The sequence below is a fragment of the Myxine glutinosa genome, chromosome 12, assembly GCF_964187855.1.
Source record: "Myxine glutinosa chromosome 12, kmMyxGlut1.1, whole genome shotgun sequence".
In the NCBI taxonomy this organism is placed as follows: domain Eukaryota; kingdom Metazoa; phylum Chordata; class Myxini; order Myxiniformes; family Myxinidae; genus Myxine; species Myxine glutinosa.
This window is the reverse complement of record NC_136272.1, coordinates 16,950,526-16,976,922: the sequence shown is the minus strand read 5'-3', so window position 1 is coordinate 16,976,922 and position 26,397 is coordinate 16,950,526. Positions and strand designations below refer to the sequence as shown.

The 26,397-nt window shown below is 45.8% G+C and overlaps 1 protein-coding gene across 2 annotated transcripts in view; it reads right to left on the bottom strand.

Moving 5' to 3' along the window:
* Window positions 1–26,397, bottom strand: part of CCDC66 (coiled-coil domain containing 66) — a 69,489-nt gene continuing 43,092 nt past the window's right edge. The window contains exons 12-17 of one of the 2 annotated variants that reach the window (XM_068133163.2): window positions 17,944–18,045; window positions 10,556–10,887; window positions 8,774–8,802; window positions 3,964–4,091; window positions 2,611–2,738; window positions 1–614 (exon numbers count right to left, since the gene is read on the bottom strand). In XM_068133163.2, coding sequence (XP_067989264.2) covers window positions 534–614; window positions 2,611–2,738; window positions 3,964–4,091; window positions 8,774–8,802; window positions 10,556–10,887; window positions 17,944–18,045 — 800 coding nt within the window. In that variant the 3' untranslated portion in view covers window positions 1–533. The remainder of the gene's footprint in view (window positions 615–2,610; window positions 2,739–3,963; window positions 4,092–8,773; window positions 8,803–10,555; window positions 10,888–17,943; window positions 18,046–26,397) is intronic. The other variant, XM_068133164.2, reaches the window with a different exon arrangement.

Genomic DNA, 26,397 nt, shown 5'->3' with positions numbered 1-26,397 from the left:
CTCGTTAACGCAACTTTATTTTACAAACTGGACAAAAATTAACAATAAAAGCATCCATCCGCCCAAGTGTAATGGCCATAAGAGCTTAAACGACATCCATTGAACTGCAGAATGGCCGGGTTGAAAATAAAATGACATTGCACGTGGAGCAAAATACATTCAGTTTAGAAAGGGAAGGAGCACGAGGTTTAAAGAACGTCCTTCCAAGTATAAATTCACTCGACATTGAAGCTTAAAAAGTCCTATTGCACCGTGGTCCCAGCATCACCGCAGGCGAGCCAGAAAAAGAAAAAGCTCTTGACTAGCCACATTCTGCAGCATTGCAATGAAATGTTCGACTGGTTAAGAGGAGTTCGCACGTAAACAATTAGCCAATATCCTCCTTATATTTATACAAGTGCGGGTTATATGTGCTTGATGTTTCACCGTTGCTTTGCACATCCGTCATCGGAGACATTGTTGAGGTCAAAGCGGTCTTCAGCCAAGTTAGGCCTGGATCACAACACGTGCGAAGCAAGGAGCTCAGGTTGAGTTCATGAAGGGACTTTGCCTGTGCCTGGCAGGTGGTGAAGTGGAAGGCCCTTCTCGAGTTCATTCCGTTTCTGCTGCAAACCCTGCCGACGTGGAAAGTAGGAAGCGGAGAGATATTAATGGGGGTTGTCCCGGCAGAGGAAAGTAGGCTCGGCCAGCAGCGAAGTTTGCACACCAAGGCGAAAACTAGTCGGTGCACCAACGTACACTCGAGACGAACACAGGGAAAGGTCAAATATGACAATTGCAAAATAGAAAATTATCTCTGCAACACAGACAGTAATGTTGAACTAACAGTGGGATAGCAGAGCAACAATTGAGCACAATCAGCAAAGGAATGAATAAACAGGAAAAGGAGAGAGAGGATGGGAGGAAACACTGAAATCATCAATTAAGAGGGTTAACTGGGGTAATAAAGAAGAAGTCAGTATGGGGGATGACATGAGGTGACGGCTGCACTTCCTGCTTGAAGCCCTGAATGAAAACATGAGAAAGAATGACCTCTGGAAGGTGGTTCTGTAGATGGAAGAAGTGAGGCATAGAGTTGTCATTGTGTCATTGACATATTGTTGTCATTGAATCGAGTTGCTGTGAGGGTTCTGTCCTGTTTCCAACACTCTTCCTTCTTTTTATCAAAGACCTTCTTTATTCTACAAATAACTAAATGCACTCGTATATGACTCGACATTACATTCCTCCATGTTTTTCCCATCTGCTCCATCTTCCCTCACTGGATCTACATCTCATTTGATCACAGCCGCCACTTTCAATTCGGATTTGGACAAGATTTCCCAGTGGGCCAAATGTAACGAGGTTAAGTTTAATGTTTCTAAAACTCAATTTCTTCCCATCTCTATCTCTCTATATCTCTATATCTCTATCTCTCCCTCTCTCTCTCTAAAACTCCTCTCAGCTCTCCAATCTCCTTTGAAAGCTCCACAATTACACCATGTGATACAATAAACCTACTAGGTATTACCCTAACATCAAATTTATCCTGGAATCCACACATTACACAAATAGCTAAGTCCGCCTCAAAGAAACTGGGAGTCCTGTTCAGATGTCCAAGATTCTTCTTCTCTCAACAGTTGCTTCAACTACATGAAGGATTGATTCAGCCTTGTGTAGAGTGCTGCTCTCACATCTGGGGAGGTTCTAGCTCCACATACTGGACAGAATTGAATCCAAAGTAATCCGACTTATCAACTCTCCCAATCTGACATCAAAACTCGACCCGCTCAAATTACGTCGCAAAGTTATCTCTCCTCTTTTCTACAGATATTACTTCGGTTTCTGCTCCCAAGAACTTGTTGCTCGTGTACCTCCACCATTAGCGAGACCACGGAATACTCAAGCCACAACATCGCATGAGTATTTTGTGGCCATTGGCAACTCAAGGGTGGCCCGTTATGATGTTTGTTTCTTCCCCTCTACTGCCAAACTCTGGAACTCTTCACCTTCACATGTCTTTCCAAACACTTACGACATTCCCCTTTTCAAAAAGCAGATTTTTTACTTTCTCAAAAACTCTTAGACTATTCTCTCTTTCTTCACCTTTTTATCAATGCAGCTCTTTTATTTAGGCCTGCCCTCGATGAAGATTATATAGTCCGTGACTGGAGCCTTCAACATATAAAAATATATAAGTACAGCTGTATAGTGTTGCCAAATGCCAATATCCAAAGCAATATACTCCCAGGTAGCCAAAAACGCTGGCCCCACTTGCCAGCCAGCGCTCCAGGAAAACGAGATATGGTCTGGCATCGTCGACTACCTGGGCTAGTACACAAAACGATGAATGCATGCCCATATCTCTACAATCACACACGAAGCTGCTTTACTGGTCAATTTCAAATCCATTCCATTTTGGATTCCGACCTACAAATGGGTTTTCCTTTTGGACAATCCTTCATCAATCTTGTGGACATCAATTCATCAATCTTGTGGACAACCCTTCATCTTGTCTCCCGCTCCCTTTATTGTATGTTTTGTGTGTCCGTCTGTTTGTTTTTTTGTGATTGATGTTAGCTCTTACACGAGCCTCGATCTTGTATACAAATTAAAATTAAAATCACTTACCTTGCGCAGGCGAGTGAGGTTTGAGAAAACAATTTCCCTGTGCGCAGCGGAGTTCAGGGGGCGCTGGTCTGCAGAAGAGGGTGGTCCTCTCACCCCGACAGCACCGGGTGGGCCTTTTCTGCTCCCACCTGTGGACCGTGACACATCGAGTTTTTTTTTAATGTCACCACGCTGTGGGACCTAAACCGAGGAGGTTTAATCATTTTGGTCTAAGCTCATGAGTTTGCAATAGACGGCTTTAAATATGACAGCACGAGAGTTATCCTTTAATACTGGCCCAGGCTGCAAGGAGTAAAGCGTAATCCAGCAAAGCTTTGAATAACCTGGCATCGCTGGCAGTGCCAACGTAATAGGTGATGGTAATAAAAATTTTAAAAACCCAAAAAGAGCAGGTGGAATACATGTCAGGATTTGTTCAAATGGAAGTGAAGTTGTTGGTGTCAAGTGAAGAATCCGACAAGTGAAGTTGTCGGATTCGGATCTTCACCAAAATCGAATCAATTCTTCCTTGTCACACACCAAAATGTCCACCAAGTTTCGTGCGAATCCGTCCACAACTTTTTGAGACATCGTGCTCGGACAGAAACACATCATGCTCCGTCCACCTTCTTTGGCGGAGGTAATGACGAGACCGAACCGGCGACAGTGCGAGCAAAACACGTGGATCGTCCACCCAACAAGCGCTAGCAAGAGGTGAGTGCGCGTACCTCTAGGCCATCCTGCTAGCCCAATACATGCATAGAGACAGCCTTATGAAGTGCCATTAGAGGCCATTTTTACCCCGCACAGCAGGGGTAGGCCTTTTTTGGGCACCGTGGTCCCATTTTTGAAGCAATGTTTTATGGCCGGATGCCCTTCCTGCCGCCAACCCTGTTAGTCGCCTCTTGCGACACACAGGGAATTACCAGTGAACTGGTACTCAATTTGCCGACCTCGGAAGGATGACAGGCTGAGTCAACCCCCCTGGCATTAATTCAGCGATCGACCGGGATTCAAACCCAGGATCCCAAGCCAGCACCGGGCTCAGAGACAGCCTTATGACTCAAGGAAAAGTGGATACCATGGGAGGTTAATGGATTACTGAATTAATTGACGGTAACAAGTTACCCGGAAAGGCATATTATATCATGGATGTGATTTTTAAAATGTATTGTCCCTTCTTAGCAGATATTGAAAATGTGCATCACTTTTTGTGCTTTTTAATCAAGTAAGCATTCATCAACATCACGCTAATTTGACATTCTTATTCGGCTCGCTCACCCCTGCCATGACAAAAAACGGTAATCAAAATGTGTGCAAGTGTCAGTCACCAAGACAGACGGCTCTCATTGAACTAAAACTTTCATTCCTTGCCTGAACTGCTGGTAGGCCGGCCCTCTGCCGCAGGAGGTTTGAGGCCACATTCAATTCCCTGCACGCGCAACTTGTTCAACGTGCTGCAGGTAGTCGGAGGAGCAGCTGTCCTGAGGCTGCGCGTAGACCTGAAATATGGAGGTGATCTGTCAACTCTCGCCTTGTGCTTTTATTCCATGCCATGTCTATCTCGTGTCTTTGTAAATGTCACGTCTCGTTATTGTCTCATAACGAACAGATCTGTTCCATGGGCTACAAAAAAACATTGGGATCAGGAATCCCCCTCAGATCCTAAAACCCATCAATTTTTTTTTATTTATGAGGGCACATCCTCGCATTCAAATCACACGAGCGTGTACATACCACAAGGTTTTGCCCTCCCGCATTATTCCCAATTAAGAATAATAAAATTCTACATTCCACCTCTACATGCTTTGAGGGTGTATCTGTAGTGCTGCCACAGTGCCACCCGAGCATGGATTTGCAAATTTGTCAGGGTAGCCAGGATGACCGTTTATAGCTGGATCAACATTCAAACCCAGGCGAGACAGCTTAGAGGCAAGGGTGCGTACCTATAACGAGACTTGCTTGTGCACAACAAAAACAACAACTACAAGTCAGGAGACGACGATGGTTCACAAGCGAGCGGTATTCAATGACACAAAACCACCTTTAGAGGCCATTTTTCCCCGCAAAGCTGGGGTTGGCCTTTTTCGGGCACCGTGGTTGTTGTTGTTTTTGTTGGTCCCCTTTTTGAAGCAATGTTTTACGGCCGGATGCCCTTCCTGCCGCCAACCCTTTTTGTCGCCTTTTACAACAAACAGGGAATTACCAGTGAACTGGTACTCAATTAGCCGACCTCGGAAGGATGACAGGCTGAGTCAACCCCCTGGCGTTAATTCAGCGATCGACCGGGATTCAAACCCAGGATCCTAGGATCCTAAGCTGGCACCCTAGCCGCTAGCCCAACACCAGGCTCAAACAAAGGACGGACTATAACCGAAACAGGCCCGGACTGGGGGCTCGGGGGCCCACGTGGCAGGTGTCGGCCCCCGACATGCGGTGTACATGCCTATTTACAAAGGGCCCCAATGCGCTGCGTGCGCAGGCCTTTAAGAGCCAGCTGTATGTAATTGTGTGTGGTGCTGGCCTTGAAATGTCAAAACGAAGGTTACTGACCTTAAAATGAGATAGAAAATAATGTATAATCAGTTATGAGGTTAGTTAGCTACACAATACCGAAAATTCAGTTAGATTCCGACAACTTTGAAAATTTGACCTTTGTGACCTTCAAAGGTGAAAGGTCGAAGATTCTGAAATTTGTTGGAAAACTTGTATTTCATGATGTATGTGATAATATAAAAACATTTCACCCTATCATGAAGCGAACAATGTAATAAAACCATGAAAAATCGACTTTTCTAAATTTTGTGACCTTGTGCTCTTGACCTTGGGGCGAAAATGAAAAATCGAGCTCCGTCTGGCTAGACACATGACATTGGCCTAACCAAATATCGAAACCCCTATCAGATTCCACCAAACCCCTCGGAGAAGATGTAGCTTGAACTCGATTTACCCCCTAAAAATACATTTTTTTCGGGCGTGGCTCCACCCACAATGGGCGCAATACGCCCACTCTAGGCAGGACACAAGTAGATCATGATATCAACCTCCCACCCAAGTTTCATCAAGATCGGATGATATCATCGGGTAGTTATGCTGCGGACAGACAGACAGACAGACACACACCCATGACGAATATAGTGGTCACTCTGTTTGATAACTCGTGAACCAAAAACCTACAAAAACAACAACAAAGCAGTCAACACAATCCTGCATCGCGAGCAATTTGACTTTTCGAATTGCCCGTTGGCAAGCAGAGATTTTTCGTTGTGTGGTGGAGCATTTCCAAGAGACCTTAAATGTAAACGTCCAGCAGTACAAGGATTATGGCCCCACTGCGTTTACTTGAGCATTTAGTTCGCGGTTTTACCCCCCCCCCCTCCCCCCTGACCATGTCCCATGAGACTGATCCTCTCATGTGAGAGGATCAGTAATCCCCTGAGATTTGCATAAAGGACGAGTGGAGAGAGAGGAGGTCAAAAGCCCATTATTCCAAGAAGGCATTTATACGAGTATCCCATATTTTTTCCTGACAATATGCATGAGGGCCTGATGCACAACGGACACCTCCTTAAGTCCATTATAAACAAGCGTTACGCCTAGGTCCCCCGTCGGTGAAGTGATGAGAGTTGACAAAGTGGAAGACGCAAGGCGGCCATCTTGGATTTTGACGTAGCGACCCAATTTTCAATAGCGTTCTCCCTTATGCGTAGATACACCCACACACCAGATTAGAAGTTAGTAGTTCGTTTATTTTTCAAGATATTTCGCTCACAAGGTTCAGACATATACACTACTCACAATAAGTTAGGGATATTGGCAGGTTCTTCGGTGTGGTTGATTTTGTGTATTAATTATGTTGAAAAAAGTTGTTGGTCCTAATTTTATGGTTATTAATGAGTGTGAAAAAACACAGCATTCTTGATTTCCATACCCTAACCCTAACCCCTATAAAAAAAATAAACTCACTCCCACAATATCCCTAACTTATTGTGAGTAGTGTATATGGTGGTGGCCATCTTGGATTTTGACGTGGCGAACCAATTTTCAATAGGGTTCTTCCTTATGCCTAGGTACACCCACACACCAGATTATAAGTTGGTACTTCGCTTATTTTTCAAGATATTTCGCTCACAAGGTTAAGACATACATGGCGGCCGCCATCTTGGATTTTGACGTGGCGACCCAATTTTCAATAGCGTTCTTCCTTGTGCATAGATACACCCACACACCAGATTAGAAGTTGGTACTTCGCTTATTTTTCCAAGATATTCTGCTCACAAGGTTCAGACATACGTGGCGTCAGACATACATGGCGGCGGCCATCTTGGATTTTGACGTGGGTTGCACCCACACACCAAATTAGAATTCGGTCCTTCGCTTACGCACACATGGAGGGTCCTTTGGCTAACCCCCGCTCTAGCAGGGAAAATGGCCTTAAAATGCATGTTGTTGTTGTCGCTTACGCACGCACGCACGTACGCACGCACGGACGGACACACGCACGAAGGGGAAAACCATAGTCCCCCTTTCGCTCCGCGGTGCGACGGGGGACAACTAGAACGGCACTCGGTGGAGCACAAACCTCTGCCAGGCTGAACAGTTTACGTTTTGTATCCCACTGATGGGCCGGATCATCCACCAAGTTTTGTCATAATCCCTCCACAACTTTTTCACATATCGTGCTATATCAGTTTTGGACCTTTCAATCATTGGTGAAGAATCACTTGAAAAAATTCTCTGATCCGGATCCAGATTCGAATCTTCACCACAATCGAATCGATTCGTCCTTGTCACATACCCAACCTGTCCACCAAGTTTTGTACGAATCCGTCCATAACTTTTTGAGATATCCTGTTCACAAGCAAACAGACAGCTGATAACATAACCCGACATCCACCTTCGGAGGTAAAAAGGCTGAATTTTATACATTTCTAACCCTGTGGGTTGCCATCCCATTGGATTGCAGAAGGATGGGAGGGAGGAGGGGAAGGGGGGTGGGGGGGGGGGGAGATTTCTCCTTAATTGCACCACTGATTGCGGAGGGAAAGGTGACATCTCAAGAGGAGCTCACCTGTAACCAGAGTACCCTGTGAGGTTACATCATATCATCGCCCCCTAGGTCACATTCTTTGTACGATGACTCTAGTGTGTGTGTGTGTGTGTGTGTGTGTGTGTGTGTGTGTGTGTGTGTGTGTGTGTGTGTGTGTGTGTGTGTGTGTGTGTTGCCCCATCACTCTCCTGAGAGAGGGCCTTTCAAGGAAACAAAAACACAAAATCGAAATTCTGGAAGATTAAAAACAGCAAACCGAGTCAAAGCATTTGAAATTCTCCTGGAAAACGCCCCGGATTTGTGGTCTTTTGTTTCGCCTGTTGATGCCACACGATTGTGTTAATCACCCAAAAATAATTACCTGAGATTTGCATATAAAACCCCATCAAGGTGTCTCTGGCTTAAAACTATTTTGCCAACATTTTCATGCGACTGGCACCAACACCATCTCACTTCGCTCCATCCCCATCAAAATTGCCAAAAGAGATTTATGTGGACGTTGACACCGCTCAAATTCTCAGTGAGCAATTCTACACTCCACGCACTTGCAATCTCCATTCACGAAACTTTCGTCAAGCATGGTTGGTAAGCATGACTCGAGCCCTCTATGACGTCATGGTTATGGTGCTCCTTGCAGCCACTGGTAAAAGTATATACAGCACCTTCAGAAAGTATTCAGACCCCTTCACTTTTTTCACATTTTGTTATGTTGCAGCCTTTTGCTGAAATCGTTTAAATTCATTTTTTCCCTCATCAATCTACACTCAATACCCCATAACGACAAAGGGAAAACAGGATTTTAGAAAGTTTTGCAAATTTATTAATAAGAAAAAACCACACGATTTGGGTCCTCGAGGGGTGGGGGATCTATTTGGTCCTCTAGGTACTTTAGGTTAAGTATTCCAGGTTACAATTGTGGGTGGCGTCAGGTCAGCTGTCCAACCAATGGGTGAAGAGCATACATGCATGCATACATACATACATACATACATACATACATACATACATACACTTGCTCCATTATATATAGATGTTTTCAATATCCACACAGAACCTGTGTCACAGTCTTTTAAGCTTACATTAACGATATCCCCAGCAGTGTATTTTTTAAAAGTCAAACAGGAAAATTCTTACCTCACTGTAGAACTTTCAGTCATCTTATCCTGAAACACATGTAAAAATAGCGAAACGTGTGTTATGACATTTGATGTCTCATAACATGCAAGCTACGACGTAACTACAAATGAGGTCAATGAAAGAGGTTTGAAAAGGGCACAAAGTATCTCTGTGTCTGCATGACAACCCGTCACAAGCATGGCAACTGCACGAACCATGCATGGTATCACTTCATGATGATTGGGATCGTTATTACCCTGTGCTCGCGAAGCGTAAAGCGGGGTTTAGCAATTGGTTGCGTAAGTGTGCCGTACATGTGCCGTGTCTGCATTTTAAAAATTCATTTTCTCAGCAACCGTTGGTCCGGTTGACATGAAATTTTACCGTAGGAGCGCCTCTGCCTGTATATTTTTTTGCTGATAATTACGACGTCATAGGTCACGTGGTACGGACGCCATCTTGGAAAAACGTTACACCTCTATATCTCCCAAACTGCTTAATGGAAAATATTGAAACATGGCTCAGTCAAGTACACCCCATGGGGAATAAGATATGTTAATGATGATGTCATAGGTGCCTCCATTATGACGTCATAAATTGACAAGTACAACGCTTGATCTTATCAGTATGCAAAAAAAATTCCTCTGCAACTGTTAGTCGGATGAACACGAAATTTTCAAAATAAGAGCGGCTCCTCTTGTAGAATTGTTCTAATGATAATTATGACCTCATTGGTCACGTGCTACAGGCGCCATATTGGATTTTAAAAAATCCCTAAAAAAAAACAAACAGAAGAGTTGGCTTGCACCAAGTCCTTCTGAAGACTGTGCAGGGTAAGTATTCCATGAATACCATCTAGTTAAAGAAGGGAATGCGAAAACAAATGTCTGCATTATGTCAAACTGGGCGTCTCGTCTTCCAGCATTAGTGGGTGGACGTTTAAGATACCAAATTTTCTTAATTAAAGATTAAAAGTCATGCATCAACAGAGCAAAACAAATGAATAAATGTAGGACGGTGTTACCGTAAGAAGGAGAGTTTCACTGTTGTGCAACAACGATTCGGAGCTTCATTTGGGACAATATGGGCACTGTATGGGAAATAGAGTTCTTACACTGCACGGATATTTGAAGGGGAAGGCATTGTACTTGAACCGCAGGCCTCGGCGACCATCGGTACAATCGGCTAAAAAAAAGGAGCGAAGCAATCCGAGCTGCGATGAATCACAGCCGTTAGAATTTCAAGAGTCAGTTCTTTACTCCAAGGCCACAAACTCTGGTTCTTGGAGTTGAGGCTCGAACGTCGCACTATCAATGAGGTCTTGTGTTGCACAACAGTGAACAATATAATCTGTCGGTTTGGAGGAAAGTGTAGCGGTCAAAATGCTGTTCACGTTGAACTGGTTATTCGTGATACAAAAAAAAAAAATCTCCGAACGATATTGTTCAAACATGATAAACAATCAAGAAATAAAATGTACTCTCGCTTTTAGTCGCATTTGTAAGTGCGTCATCATTTCAAGGGCCACGCCACATGTCTGTCGACACACCGCCTTCAAGTCCACCAACTCATAAGTCAAAGCAAACAGCACAATGTATCAGGAAAATAAAACCAACAAAGTGTGGTGCGTACTGGGGCGGCGAAGGGGAATTGAGGGAGGGTAAAACATTCGGCTATTGTTGTGAAAATATTTAATGGATGGCCCCTTTTCACTTGAACAAATAGTGGCCGAGTCGTTTCAGCTTTTGAAACAATGGTATCGGGCTTTTTGCGCCACACCTTGAGGGGAAACAAACCCACCGAGTGCTCTCTGCCGGAGATGATTTGGGTGGCCGAGCCTCTTGTGGCCCGTAAGGGTTTCTGTCCTTGCGCGGAGCGCGGTTCCTTTTGTACAGATCCAGTTTTGTTGACTCTGTGACCGGTTGGCCCGAGCTGCTCACGTACCCTCGGCGTCGCTCGGTCGCTCGTTGGCCTTGACCCTCCGAGAGCCCTCGAGGTTCGTACCGGTTTTCTTGCGGCGATCGGGCCTTCTTGTGGTGGAGCACGAGCTTCGCCCTCTTCTGTCTGCACGCTTTTCTCCACGCTGAGCGACGATGTCAAGGATGACTCTTCGCGACCTTTTATTCTGCATTCTGGCACCAAGGGACAAAACTAATAAAATATCACAACGACCTATTATTGACTTCATTAAAATTGACAACGAAAGAAAAAATGGGAATAAAATACAAGTCAGCAAATATTTTGATTCATACTTGTGTTAACACCCATCTTAATACTTTAATAAGAGTTAAAGGGAAACGAGGTCGGGACGAGATATTACGAGTGAAGGACGAGAGGGGAGTGAAATGCAGATAAATGGGGAGGAATTTAAAACTTACAATTTTAAAATACATACTAAATGGCAAGAAAACCATCACAATTTCATAACACGAAAAGTGGGGAAAATTTAATGTCATGACAAAACTAAACAAAACATCTCTACAGGGGATTATATCCGATCTACTATATAAGAGAGCAGTTGGTCTGTGTCGCCATTTTTCTCAGAGATGACTGAACGGATCTTCGTCAAACTTTCATCGGTTCAGTGAGTGGCTGGGAGTGTTTTAGGGGGAAAAAAAAATTTGAAAACAAAAAAGTTCGTTTTTGGGGATTAAAAAAAAATCGCTCTGTAGTGCCTAAACCTATTTGGTTATTGACAGTTATATACAAGTACACATTCACATAAACAAATACAAATACAAAACAACCAGACATTTGTACACGAATAATAAAACAATTCCAGAAGCGGTTGAAGTTGGAGGTAAGGCTTCTTCTTCTTCCTGACGTCATCATACTTAACTCAGAAACGTGTTCAACGGGACATATACTCAACTCAATATTTGCAGCATATATTCAACGAAAAGGTAAAATGATGATTTGACATTTGTAATGGATTCTGATTTGGTGGAGCCTCCTCTTTGGTTCACCCTCAATAATCACCAATAAACTCCAATACATTCAGAACTCCGCTGCCCGTCTACTCACCCATTCCCGGACCCGTTATCACATCACCCCCGTCCTTTACAAGCTTCACTGGCTCCCCATCCCCCAGAGAATCCAGTACAAAATCCTCCTCTTGACCTACAAAGCCCTCCATAACCTGGCCCCATCCTACCTGGCTGACCTCCTCTCCAGACACACTCCCACCCGCAACCTCCGCTCTGCTGGTACCAACCTCCTGACCCCCCCCCCCCCCCCACCCCATCCGGACCAAATTCAGATCCTGGGGGGACAGGGCTTTCTCCATCGCTGCTCCCACCCTCTGGAACTCACTACCTCACACCATCAGAGACTCCTCCTCACTCACCACATTCAAAACATCACTCAAGACCCACCTGTTCAACACTGCATTCAACATTTAACCCACAGCATTTAACCCCTGACTATCTCTTCTCCTTCTCCTTCTCCTTCCTTTTGCTTTGATTATTTACCTATTGATTTTTGTCTTTTTGCACTTGTTTTTTGTACTCTGTCAAAGCGTCTTTGGGCTTCTTGAAAAGCGCTATATAAAATAAATGTATTATTATTATTATTATTTGGATGTAATTGCTTTTCCATTATATTTTCCCTCATTTCAAATATGTTAATGTTTCTTTTTCACTTGAGCAACGCCGGGTACTCCAACTATAAACACTTTTATACTTTACTCGGGGTACAAATACAAATACAACTTTGTCTGGGGGGTAACATAGGCTAAGTGGCCGCGGCCTCATTCAGGGGTGTGGGGGACTAGGAGAGGGGCGTAAATTCTCGACGTAAATGTGTAGGGTGTAGCGCCACCTGGTGATGGTGGCAGAGGGTATTACAATTTCCTTTTTGACCTGTGCAACACTGAGGTTAAAGCACTCTTTGCACAGGCAAAAAATTTCCTCCTTCCCTTCCCACCCTCCCCCAAAATGGAGGGGCCTGTCAAGGCCACCCCTCCCCCCACCCCCCCCAAAGGATGTATATATTGTATATCTTTCCCCTCCCTCTCCCCTCACCTCCCCGCCCCCCTGCTTCCACTCCCCCCCCCTCCCCACTGGGTACTCCTGCAGTTCTTTTATAAAAGACAAACCACATGGATCCTCATGGGAACACCAAGGAGATTACAGATCAAAATGAGACCTCTTAGGCAAAGTTTTCAACCGCTTGCAAGACTAAAATATTGCCAAGGTTGCAACGCAAAGGCCTACTCAAGTTTGAAAGTCCGACATTGCCCTCTAACTACACAATTGGTTCACAAAGCTGGAATCACGGGTTCAAATCCCATATACAGTGCCTATAGAAAGTCCACACCCCCTTTCAAAATTTTCACCTTTTGTTTCCTTATAACCTGTAATTAAATTACATTAAACCAGACTTTATCCACCTTTATTTACACATCGTATCCCACAACTTCCAAGTGAAAAACAAATTCTACAAATTTCAGAAAACTAATTAAAAATTCAAAACGAGAATATCTTGGTTGGATAAGTGTCCACCCCATGAGTTAATACTTGGTGGAAGCACCTTTTACAGCTGTGAGTCTGTTGGGATAGGTCTGTACAAACTTCGCACACCTTCATTGGGCAATATTTGCCCATTCTTCTGTACAAAACTGTTCAATCTCAGTCAAGTTGTGTGTGGAGCGTTGATGGACAGCAATCTTCAAGTGATGCCACAGATTTTCAATTTGATTTATGTCACGGCTCTGACTGGGCTTCTCAAGGACATTTATCTTTTTGTTGCCTAGCCACTCCAGTGTAGCTTTGGCTGTGTGCTTCGTGTCGTTGTCATTCTGAAAGGTGAACTTCCGTTCCATTTTCAGCTTTCTTGCAGAGGGTAGCAGGTTTTCCTCTCGGATTTTTCTGTATTTTAATCCATCCATTTTCCCTTCTATCCTGGCAAGTCCATCAGTCTCTGCTGATAAGAAACATCCCCATAACATGATGATGCCACCACCATGATTCGCAGTAAGGATGGTGTTCTTTGGGTGATGTGCTGTGTTGGTTTTGGTCCAAATGCAATGTTTTGCATTTGGGCCAAAGACCACAAAACGTTTTGCCACATGGCCTCAGAATCTCTGGGGTGGTTTTTTTGCATACCTCAAATGGTACTCAAGGTGGGCTTTTTTGAGCAATGGCTTCCTTCTTGCCATCCTACAGTACAGGCCAGACTTGTGGAGTGCTTGGGATATTGTTGTCACATGCACACAGTTACCAGTCTTTGCCATAAAGGCCTGTAGCTCTTTCAAAGTTGCCATTGGCCTCTCTGATCAGTTTCCTCCTTGCTTGGCCATCCAGTTTGGAAGGACGACCTGATATACGCAGGGTCTTGGTGGTACCATATGCCTTCCACTTCTTAATGATCGTCTTGACTGTACTCCAAGGGATATTCAAGGCCTTTGAAATATTTTTATTCCGATCCCCGGATCCGTGCACTTCCACAACTTTATCCCGGAGGTCCTTTGAAAGTTCATTGTTGCTCATGGTTGAGTCTTACCTGTGAACTGCACTACGCAACAGAGGAAACCCAGAGGAACAGTTGATTTTATTCTAAAAGAATCAGAATCACTACAATTTAACGCATGTGGATGCCAATTAACTTGGTGTGTGAATTTGAAGGTGAGTGGTTACACCTGAGCTAAGTTACAATTGCTATTATAAGGGGGGCGGTGGGGGGGGGGGGGGGAGATGGACACTCATCCAACCCCAAGATATTCTCGTTTTGTATTTTTAATTCATTTGATGAAATTTCTAGAATTCGTTTTTTCACTTGGAAGTTGTGGGATACGGTGTGTAAATAAAGGTGGAAAAAGTCTAGTTTAATGCAATTTAATTCCAGGTTATAAGGCAACAAAAGGTGAAAATTTTCAAAGGGGGTGTAGACTTTCTATAGGCACTGTATTTTGTTGATGTATATCTTGTCTATAAATGGTCTGCAGTGCCTTCAGAAAATATTCACACCCCTTGACTTTTTCACATTTTGTTGTGTTACTGCCTGAATTTAAAATTGAGGAAATAGAGATTTTTTTGTCACTGATCTACACATAAAACCCCATAATGTCAACGTTTCTCTCCCCCTTCTTGTCTCCCACTCCCTTTATTATATGTTCTATGTGTTTGCTCTTCCACAAACGTAGACTTAGGATAAATATATATATAATTTTTATTTATTTATTACTGTATTAATCTCTCTATATTATAAAAGAAAGTTTTTGTTTGTTTGTCTGCGCAAGCTAATCTGAACGGTGTAAGATAGGAGGAAGCCTCTAATACAAAAAATGTCGGGACGGGCCCCGGGAAGATTTTAGGCGAGGTGGCGAGGCCGGTCGAGGCCGCTTCGGCCGGGCTGGGCCCATTTCGCAATTAAAAGCTGAGCTGAATTATAGTAGTCAATCTTCTACGGCTGTGAGTAAAAGCTGAATTATAGTAGTAAATTCATTCAAAAAGAACCCGGGCAACGCCGGGTGCTTTCAGCTAGTATTATATAAACAGTAGACAACAAACAGTTTGTGCTCTTCGAGTCGTGGTGATACTTTATTTAACCGAGGCTGGAAGAATGGAGTTGATTAAGGGAGGAAAGTCACACTTGCGGAGAGGCAGAATCGTCTGCCTCTTCACTCGACACTGTGCTGTCACTTTCTTCACTAGCGGAATGGTGCGGCTGATCGAATGAGCATCCTGCCTGGTGAATAGAGTTGGTGATGTATCTTTCAGCTTGAAAAGTGCGTGGAGTGGGCTGGATGGCTTTCTTCTTATTTGCTGCAATAACTGCAATAATAACTCCCTGGTCCATGGGCTGTAAACATCAAGTAGTATTGGGTAGCAGATATCCCACCTGAACGTTTTCACACCAATCTTCCTTATGCTCAGGATGCGCAGGGGCATTGTCTACAAGCAGCAAAGATTTGTTGTCGAGGTTGTTCTCCACGGAGTACTTCTCAACGTGGGTGGTGAGGTAATTGAACACGTAATCCTGAGTCACCATGAGAATTATCTAAGCTTTTGGATTTGACTGTCATATTACTGGAAGCTGTGGTCCTGAGCACTCGTGGGTTTTCAGCATGGTAAACAAGAAGCGGCGTGAGTTCTACATCCCGTTCTGCATTTCAGACAAGTAACAAAATCAGCTTGTCCTTTGCTGCTTTAAACCATGGGGCAGTCTTCTCTTCTCGTGCGATGTATGTACAGGAGAGCATTATTTTCCAAAATAATCTCTTTTGTCGATATTGTAACACTTGTTTCGGTGAGTAACCCATTCCTCAATTATCTTCTTCAACTTTGCAGAAAACCCCAATGCGCAGCATGGGCAGCACTTGCTGACTCACCCTTACACTTCAGTTTGTGGAGGTTGGCGCAATGCCGAAACCTCATGAAGCGTCCACGGATAGCCGTGAAGATCGCTGCACCATCATCCTTTCCTTCACGTTCCTGTTACTTCTTTAAATCATTCCACAAACTACGAGCTTTTTCGTAGATCACAGCAAGAGATAAAGGCATGTGACGTTTAGTTGGATCTTCGCTCATTCACCCGACTTAACACCTTTACATTTGATATCTGGGGTTTTAAAAAAAGTAAAGTTTACACGAGCAAACTAAGGGACCTTGAAGAACTTAAACATCGTATTGTTGATGCTGTGTAATCCATCCCTACAGCTGTGTTGGAAAATGTGTTCTCACAATTAAATTCATTATAGTGATGGACGACATTTAGAAGTTTAACGATAATAATTCGAGAATATCCAAACAGTCCCACAGAGAATTAAATGAATTATTTAAACACACACACACACACACACACACACACACACACACACACACACACACACACACACACACACACACACACACACACACACACACACACACACACACACACAGTGTGTTTCTGTGTGTCTGTCTGTCTCTCTGTGTGTGTCTGTCTGTCTCTCTGTGTGTGTCTCTCTCTGTGCATCTCTCTCTCTCTGTGCGTCTCTCTCTCTCTCTGTGCGTCTCTCTCTCTCTCTCTGTGCGTCTCTCTCTCTCTCTCTCTCTCTCTCTCTCTCTCTGTGCGTCTCTCTCTCTCTCTCTCTGTGCGTCTCTCTCTCGCTCTCTCTCTGTGCGTCTCTCTCTCTCTCTCTCTCTCTGTGCGTCTCTCTCTCTCTCTCTCTCTCTGTGCGTCTCTCTCTCTCTCTCTGTGCGTCTCTCTCTCTCTCTCTCTCTGTGCGTCTCTCTCTCTCTCTCTCTGTGCGTCTCTCTCTCTCTCTCTCTGTGCGTCTCTCTCTCTCTCTCTCTGTGCGTCTCTCTCTCTCTCTCTCTCTGTGCGTCTCTCTCTCTCTCTCTGTGCGTCTCTCTCTCTCTCTCTGTGCGTCTCTCTCTCTCTCTCTCTGTGCGTCTCTCTCTCTCTCTGTGCGTCTCTCTCTCTCTCTCTCTCTCTCTGTGCGTCTCTCTCTCTCTCTCTGTGCGTCTGTCTCTCTCTCTCTGTGCGTCTCTCTCTCTCTCTCTCTCTCTCTCTCTCTCTGTGCGTCTCTCTCTCTCTCTGTGCGTCTCTCTCTCTCTCTGTGAGTCTCTCTCTCTCTCTCTCTCTCTCTCTGTGCGTCTCTCTCTCTCTCTCTCTCTCTCTCTCTCTCTCTGTGCGTCTCTCTCTCTCTCTGTGCGTCTCTCTCTCTCTCTGTGCGTCTCTCTCTCTCTCTCTCTCTCTCTCTCTGTGCGTCTCTCTCTCTCTCTCTCTCTCTCTGTGCGTCTCTCTCTCTCTCTCTGTGCGTCTCTCTCTCTCTCTGTGCGTCTCTCTCTCTCTCTCTCTCTGTGCGTCTCTCTCTGTGCGCCTCTCTCTGTGCGTCTCTCTCTGTGCGTCTCTCTCTGTGCGTCTCTGTCCGTGTCTCTTTCCGTGTCTCTTTCCGTGTCTCTGTCCGTGTCTCTGTCCGTGTCTGTCTGTCTGAACCCAAGACATTGCTAACAAAAGCATTATGTTTTGTTTTTCACGTCTTTTGTTTCCATTTCAATAAATCCAGGGTATATTTCAAGTCATTTGGATAAACATCAAAAATTCTGAAATTACCTTCCACCCTAACTATACAAGGTTTCCACAATTGCAAAGGAAGAAAGTTAGGCCAAAATGAAACCAGCAATATGGTCATGGCAGGAAAAAAAAAAAAAAAAAAAAAAACTTGCTTAGTTTTAATTCCATGGATAAGGAAATTTTTGCACCTGTTTGCCCTCTGATATCTTCCTTAGACTTGGCCTGATCTGCAACAGTTAAAGTCTGGCTGTCCTGGACAGCTTGGCATGGCCTGTCCATCCCTGTTTGCCCTAAAAACACAATCATGTCTGTTAGTGCTTTTGTAAACCTATCACAGTCATATAAAACCACCGTTTAGAGGCCATTTTTCCCCGCAAAGCAGGGGTTGGCCTTTTCGGGGACCGTGGTTGTTGTTGTTTTTCGGTCCCCTTTTTGAAGCAATGTTTTACGGCCGGATGCCCTTCCTGACGCCAACCCTTTTTGCCGCCTTCAACGACAAACAGGGAATTACCAGTGAACTGGTACTCAATTAGCCGACCTCGGAAGGATGATCAGGCTGAGTCAACCCCCCTGGCATTAATTCGGCGATCGACCGGGATTCGAACCCAGGATCCTAGGATCCTAAGCCGGCACCCTAGCCGCTAGCCCAACACCAGGGATTGGTCACATATAACACAGTCATATAATGCAACAAAACTCTCAAAAGTGTTTGCCATGATATAAATAACTATCCTGTTGGTTCAATCATCCTGGTCTGATCTTGTAATCATTTAAGATGCCTTGTTATTTACACACATTTCTGATTTCCCATTGGAACGCCACCATAATGTAGTGTTGTCGTTTACATGTACCAGTGACTGCAAGAGCTATACCAAGAATACTTTCACTGCCAGTATTGCACAAATAGTAGCAACTCCCCCCCCACCTCCGGGCCCATAAAATGGTCCTAAGACCCCAGAAAGGACTTACTACATACACACTGACCACAGGAGCTGATAGGATAACGAGAGCAGAGCGCACAAAAAATCTTGAGATTCAACTAGCCTCCGATTTGCCGCTTGACCTATGTACGTATAGGCCTAGACTCCTAAAGGATTTTTTTTGTACATAGTCAAGGATAATGGAAGAGCTATAACACAGAACGGATCAGGATGCAATATAACAAAAGAAACAGCAGAAGGAGAAGGGGGAAATGCCAACAGCTGGGTGGAGGGCTAAAATAGACCGAGACTGACAAACAAGGAATGTGGGTAACGATGAGGGTGGTAGGGGAGAACGCAAGGGGTAGACAAGATGGATACAGAAGAAAATTTTTGGGAGGGGTAGAGGTGGTTTAACGGGTGTAGAAAAGTTAATGGTTTTGGATTGAGGATGATTTGAAATGGTGGTGAACAGCAGTTTTGAAGACCTGGAGGGAATAATGAGTTTGAAGAGCCGAGTATGGAAGCTGATTCCACAGATGGGGTATAAAAACAGGAACAAACGTGTGGAGATGAGAAGTAGTTCTGGATTTTTTGCAGTTTCACTAGGAGGGGGTGGGTTGCTGGGGAACCATGCGAATCCTGCAGATATACCTCGGGGGGTGGGGGGGGATGGAAGCTCGAGGGTGGAGGGTACACGATCAGAAAATCAGAAAGGAGGCGGTAAAAGACAGAGAGACCACTGACCTGTCGGCGATGGCGAAGCGGTAGGCCCATACAGTCAGCTTCATCACGAGAGTGTCCAACGATCTTGAAGGCCTTAGTATCCACAGCATCAAGCTGAGCAACATGTGACATGTGATGCCAGCCCAGTGGGTAGGGCAGTACTCCATAAAGTTGTGGATAAAAGCCTTGTAGGTGGATAGGAGTTCAGGTGTGCCAAGGAAGGACTTTGCATGACGGAGGATGCCCAGTTGGCATCTGGCTTTGGAGGCCAACTTTGAAATGTGGCTTGCCCAAGAGAGATCATAGCTGAGAGTGAGACTCAAGAGTTTGCGTGACTAAACTTCGGTACAGTCCTTTCAGAGAGAGAGTGAGAGAGTGTGGGATTTCTCAGGGTTAAAAGACATATTCCAGGTGTTTGACCAGTTTGTGATTTTGTCAAAGCCTGAAGAGAGGGAAGAGGCTGCTGCCTGTCTGTCAGAAGGATAAGGGATGTCACAGCTGAGGGTGTAGTCATCAGCAAAGAGATAAAGGGGATTTTACAGAGTCGGAGGATGCAACTTTTTAATCTAACCTAGGAAGACCTCAACCTCAAATGGAATCCAATTGGAATTAGTGAAGCAAGATGGAAAATTTATTGCAGTTAAAATTGATTATATGCTCCATGCAAGAAGCAGAGAGAGAAAGTACTAATGAACTGAATTTGTGATGCCATTCTGTGTATAAAAAAAAAAAAAAAAAACCTTTAGAGGCCATTTTTCCCCACAAAGCAGGGGTTGGCCTTTTTCGGGAACCATGGTTGTTGTTGTTGTTTTGTGGTCCCCTTTTTGAAGCAATGTTTTACGGCCGGATGCCCTTCCTGACGCAACCCTTTTTGTCGCCTTTTACGACAAACAGGGAATGTATAATGTATGTGTATAATGGAGCAAATGTATATGTATGTATGGATGGATGGATGGATGGATGTAGGTACGTATTAACGCTCGATACAGCTGGCCTGACTCCACCCACAATTATAAACTGAAAAATACACCTGCCATTTTGGTAACACCAAGACATTTTGAAGTGTCATATTCACAAAGACCATTCCCTTTATAAGTTTTCCGTTCAGTGTAAAACAACCAAAGTGACCATTAAAAGGATCATCAAATATTGAAAGGCTGGAGCCGATAGGCGTCATGGCCCTTGTGAAGGTGACATGGTACAAATATAACTTCGATAGGCCGGATCTGTATCCTGACCTTAACCAAAATCGAATCGGCTTGTCTTTGTCACATAGTCAACTCATCCACCAAGTTTCATCCGAATCTGTCCGCAACATTTTGAAATATCATGCTATGTATCGTTTTGGCCCTATCTCCCAATGGTGAAGAATCGCTTAATATATACTGTATATATATATATATATATATATATATATATATATATATATATATATATATATATATATATATATATATTATATATATATATATATATATATATATATATATATATATATATAATTATATATATATATATAATTATATATATATATATAATTATATATATATATATATATATATATATATATATATATATATATATATATATATAATGTTGCGAATATGGAATTTGGCCTCCATATCCGCTTGTAAATATTCCCCTATTTTCTCCAATACTCCCCAACTTTCCCCAATCCCCCATTCCCTAGTCCCATTGCATGTAAATAACAATCAGTAGAGCCGACCTTCCCCTTATTCCCCCATTAAATGTCGTGCCCAGGTCCACCACACCACACGTAGACAACTTTCGGACATCTTCCTAGTTATTCTTAGTCTATGTCAGTTAAGGCCTCGTTTCCATTAATTATGACTCTTCGTTGCACCAGAATGTGATTATATGGCATCAGTAGTGAGTTTAGGACCTTTCCCATACCTCCTCCCATCTTCTTCCCCGTCTACAACAACAGAGGGGCACGGCGCTGCGCGGGGGGGAGTGTGCGTCCTCCCACCGGCTCGGTTCGCCGCCATCGACGATGCGCTCCAGACGATGCGCTCCAGACCATGCGCTCCACGGGGTTACCACGAAGGGGCTCCTTGTCAGCTCCTCGTCAAGGGCGGAGCCTGGTAAACCCCCCACACGCACCCAATGAGAAGCAACGTGCCGATTCCACGAGGCGGAGCTAACGAGCCGAGGGCGTGTCACTCCCCGCCGGATATACGCGGCCACGCGCCGGATGTGACGAGAGATGCGCACCCAGCTTGGAGAAGGAAAGCCACCTGCGAGCGCTGAGTCAGATGCGCCCCCAGCTTGAGCAGACAAGACGCCATCCGAGCGCTGCGACCTCCCCGCATCTCTGGACCGGACCGAGTCGATTCTGACCTTTGAGCCCAGGTGCACCTGGAGCCATCGCTACCCGCCTGTCCTTTCCATCAATCCCCGTGTGAGTCAGCTTTGTCCCGTTTATCTGTCGTCTGTTGGGAATAATATAAGATTGTGTCTAAGTGCTTGTCTTTCTATGCTGTCCCTCTTGTAGTTGTAATCTAACCTTCCGCCTTAATATAACCTCCTCCGGAGGTCTTGAGAACTGAACCCCTGGTGTCGTATTGTGTTATTGTAATCCAGCCGGGTGTCTTCTTTTTCTTATTGAGCCAGCATCGCGCGACTTCGTCAACGTCGAGTATAGTCGGGTAATTTGTGCGGACACGACGGCCATTCCGCTCGGCCCACTTTAACATCAAAGTCGTGTCTGTAACAATTGGTGTCAGGAGTGGGATTCGAACCTGGGACTAAATTTATTTAGCCCAAATTTTGGACACCAATTGTGTTAGTACGGTAACAATTGGTGTCGAGGAGTGAGATTCGGACCCGGGACTAAATTAGTTAGGCCCAAATTTTGGGAGGGAAAATCGATCCGGAGCGCGGTTACTGCGCTCGCCGAAATTATAACGAAAAAAAAAATTTGGATTTGTTTTACGAAACTCGAATTTTGCAAGTCGCGCTATGGCGGATCAAGACGGCTGGGGTCCGGTAGGGGAGAGTGAAGCAGGGTCGGTCCAGGACCAAAATGAGGGACATGAGGAGAGCGAAACAGCGAGGGTAGCAGGCACGCAAAATGGCGCCTCGCAAGAGCGCGCGGTAGCCGAGCCCGCTGTATCAACGGGCTTTAACATGCAGCCGATTGACATACAGGCCCTCATTGCGCAGCTACAGGCAGCTGTACAGATGAGTATGGGGAGCCAAATTGAGCGATTGGGTGAGCGATTGGAGGGCCAACTGGGGGTAATGAGGGACGAAGCGAGGGCTCAGAGTGAGCAATTGGGGGTAATGAGGGACGAAGCGAGGGGTACCAGTGAGGGATTAGACAATAATTTTAAGGGATTAGACATGAAATTTGGGAAGTTAGACAATAATTTTGAGGGGTTAGACAACGGGATAAAAGAAGTGAAAAATGGGTTAATGGGGGTAGAAAATAGAATGGCTGCCCAGGAGAATCAGATAGAGGGAGTGAAAAATGGGTTAGAGGGGTTAGAAAACAGTATGGAAGGCAAATGGAGGGACATGAGGGACCAAGCGGAAAGGGAAGTTAAACAAATGGAGCAGCAGATAGAGGGGGTCAGAATGGGGGTAGAAACCAAACTGGATGCTCACAGGGAGGAAATGGAGCAGATGAGGGTGGCATCTGGGCAGGAGATGCAAGTGATGGGAGAGGAGATCAGAAGAGGTGTGAGTGAGGAGGTCGGAGGAGTGCGCGAGGAGGTGAGGCACTGTGAGGAGCACATGGAAAAGGAGGTGAGAAAGGGGACTGTAAAGTTACAAGGGGGCATAGAGGACCTGACGCAGGAGGTGGAGCAGCTGACGGTGGGACAAACGGAGTTAGTGGAGCAGGTTCAAAGGAACACTGCGGTATTAGGAGGTTTAAAAACGACACAAAACGACATAAAAAACGACTTGATAGCGACAAAGAGGGAATGTCAGATGGTACGTGAGGGACTGACAACGAGGTTGGACGAGGTGATAGAGGTAATGGAGACGAAGGACCGGCAGGTGAGGACGCACCTGGAAACGGTCAAGGTAGCCTTAGAGGACGAGCTTGAGGAGACGTACCGGGGAATAAAAGAGGTGAAGCACAAATTAGAAGAAGTGGAAGAAGGGATGAGCGAAATTAAGCAGCGACGGAGAGGGGATAAGAAAGAAATAAAAGAGGAGATAAAAGAATTGGTCCAAAGTCTGTGTTTGGATCGTGATGATGTGCTCATTAACCGGATGAGGGATTCGCAGGTGATGGAGGAGAAGCGAAGAGGAAGAGGACCCGGTGTAAGTGGTGACCAATATGGTCGTGCGTATGATGCGCCAGGGGATTTAAGAAGCTTGGGGGTCGAGATAGACCCGGGTGTTCGTGAAAGGCCGTTGGTGAGGTGTGTGACAGGTCTGGTGTGCGAAAGAGGAGGTGTGCGAGAAAGTCCGACTCTGGGGTGTGTGAGGAAAAAGTGCGTGCCAAGGAGTGAGTGTGCTGGCGAGAGTGAGTCGGTCGTAGCGCGTGTGCGAGGGAGCACATGGAAGCGTGGTGTGGTGAGTGTTACAGAGGGTGTGACGGGAGAGTGTGCGCAGGAGTGTGCGCGAGAAAGGTGTGTGACGGACAGGTGCGTGAGGAAAGAGTGCGCTGTCAGAAGTAAGGAAGAATGCACACCTGTGGTGAGTGTTACAGAGGGTGTAACGGGAGAGTGTGCGCGAGAAAGGTGTGTGACGGACAGGTGCATGAGGAAAGAGTGCGCTGTCAAGAGTAAGGGTGAGTGCGCTGTCAAGAATGGAGGTGAGAGTAGTGAGAGTGACAAGGAGAGTGAGTTGGTTGTGACAGGTGAGCGAGGATGTACACCTGGGATGGAAGGATGCACACCTGGAAGGGTAGAGCGTGAGTGGGAATGCACGCTGGAGTTGGTGGTGAGGCACGTGGTTGGGTGTGCGAATGAGGGCACACCTGTGATTGTCACAGAGGAGGTGACCGAGGAGGGGGCTCGAAGAGGTGTATTGGTGAGGTGTGCGAGCAACGAATGTGTGCCAAAGTGTTCGGTGGTCAGGTGTGTGACCAAGGCTGTGAGTGGAATGGGTGTACCGAGGTGTGTAAGGAAAGGTACGAGGGGCATGGAAACGGCTGGATGTGTGAGCAAGGAACGGGCTGCGGGATGTAAGCATGCAGGTGAAGCATCGACGTTAGACGGGATAGAGTTTAGAACGACTTATAGCCGAATCGGGCCCTCGGTGCGTGCTGGGCCTCGCTTTGAACGGCCGCGTCCGTGCTCCACTAGGCGGAGCTGGCAGCCCGATAGAAAGGGTCGTCATGGCGACCACTTTTTGGTGAGACGTGCCGGCAGGTCGAGATCGGGACATTGGATGGCTCCACGCCGAGGTGGTGTGTGGGATCTCGGCACGGGTAAACCTCCTTCCCTGCACCGAGTGCCGGACGTATCCAGCCGCTGGTACCAAACAACCAGCATCCATTGCTTGGCTTTACGAAGCCGGGCTTTGGACAGGAATTGGCGCACCGAGAGGTATTAGTGAGTCGACTGGGTGATGAGGTTAGTGTTTTGGCCCCGAAATTAGAAAAAGGCGAAATTTGATGATTGGCAAAGGATTGGCAGAGTGATGATTGGTAATGGTACAGTGATTGGCAGATGATTGGCAAATTTTTAATTTGTTGAAATTTGATGTGCAAAATTGGTAGTGAGAGACCCCCGATGTGGTGGGATGGCAAATCCACCATCTTTCCCATGAGTGGGGCAAATGCGCAATAGCTTATGGGGTGTATGGCAGTGAAAACTAGCCCGGGTGGGTTAGGATATTGTGTGTAGGGATCTAGCGAGGATTGACATTAGGTGACGTTAAGTTTAGTTAGTGACTGATACCTGTAGTAGGGACACAGGTAGATTAGTGTGGATGATAATGACGTGGGAGCGCAAAAGTTTAAAGGGACGACTGGGAAGCGCAAGTTTCAGAAGGGAGTAGTTAGCTGAGATGATGCCGTGTGTGTGAGGATTGTACAGGTGTGATTGCACAGGTGTGCACCTGGACAGGTGTGTGGAGCAGTGTATGAGTAGTGAGTGTTGTGGATCAGCGCGAATGCGCTTGGGGAGAGAAGGGTGCCGGTGGCACCAGGTGTGAGAGCACAGGTGTGCAAGTACAGGTGTGTGGAGAAAGTTGGAGTAAGTGGTACGGAGTGGTGTGCATGGTGCGAAGGTGTGGATGGGGGAAGAGTGGACCCCCATCACGGATACCCGGGGCGGGTAGTGTAAGTGTTAGGTAGAGGGTGCAGGTAAATTGTGGTTGGATATTGGCATCTGTGGTGCGGTTGCAGAATGGTGTTGTGAATGGGTGCATTAGTGTTGTGGAAATGGCTGGGCGTGTAGCCTGTTAGTGTGTGTAGTTGGTTGAGCACTCCACCACTGTGAGGATGTCGGCCAGGTGAGGCCGCAGGTGGGCTCTGGGAGCCGGTAGAGTTGTGGATGGGGCCCGAGGATCCGGAGGACGGACCCGGGTAGCCCAGTGCCAGAGAGGGCACCGAGTGGGGAGAGTGCCAGAGGGCCTTCCCCAGGTAGTTAGGTTAGGGCAAGGAGCAGGTAAGCTCGGAGGCAACTGCAGTGGTGGAGGTGTGCAGGTGGGTAGACCCACTGGGAGAGGTACACGCCACAGCCCAGAAATTGTGCGAGGGCACCGGGAGATGAATCGGGGGAGTGAGACCCCAAATTGAAGCGCACCACAGTTTGGCCAATGGGAATTGGTTTTTAGAACCCATAGTGTAAGGGGGCCAATGGTTTGGCCGGAGAAAGACCCCGGGTAGTGTAAAGTTGTTAAAGTCATTTAGGAAATAGTTAGGATTGATGAACCTGTCGCACCATACGCAGCCACTTACCTGTGGTGATGATGACTCCACACCTGTGTTTTCTTTGTTTTGTTGCAGGAAATGAGATTGTGAGGATTTGTGAGACGCATCACGACGTGGATGAGACATTGGGGTGATTC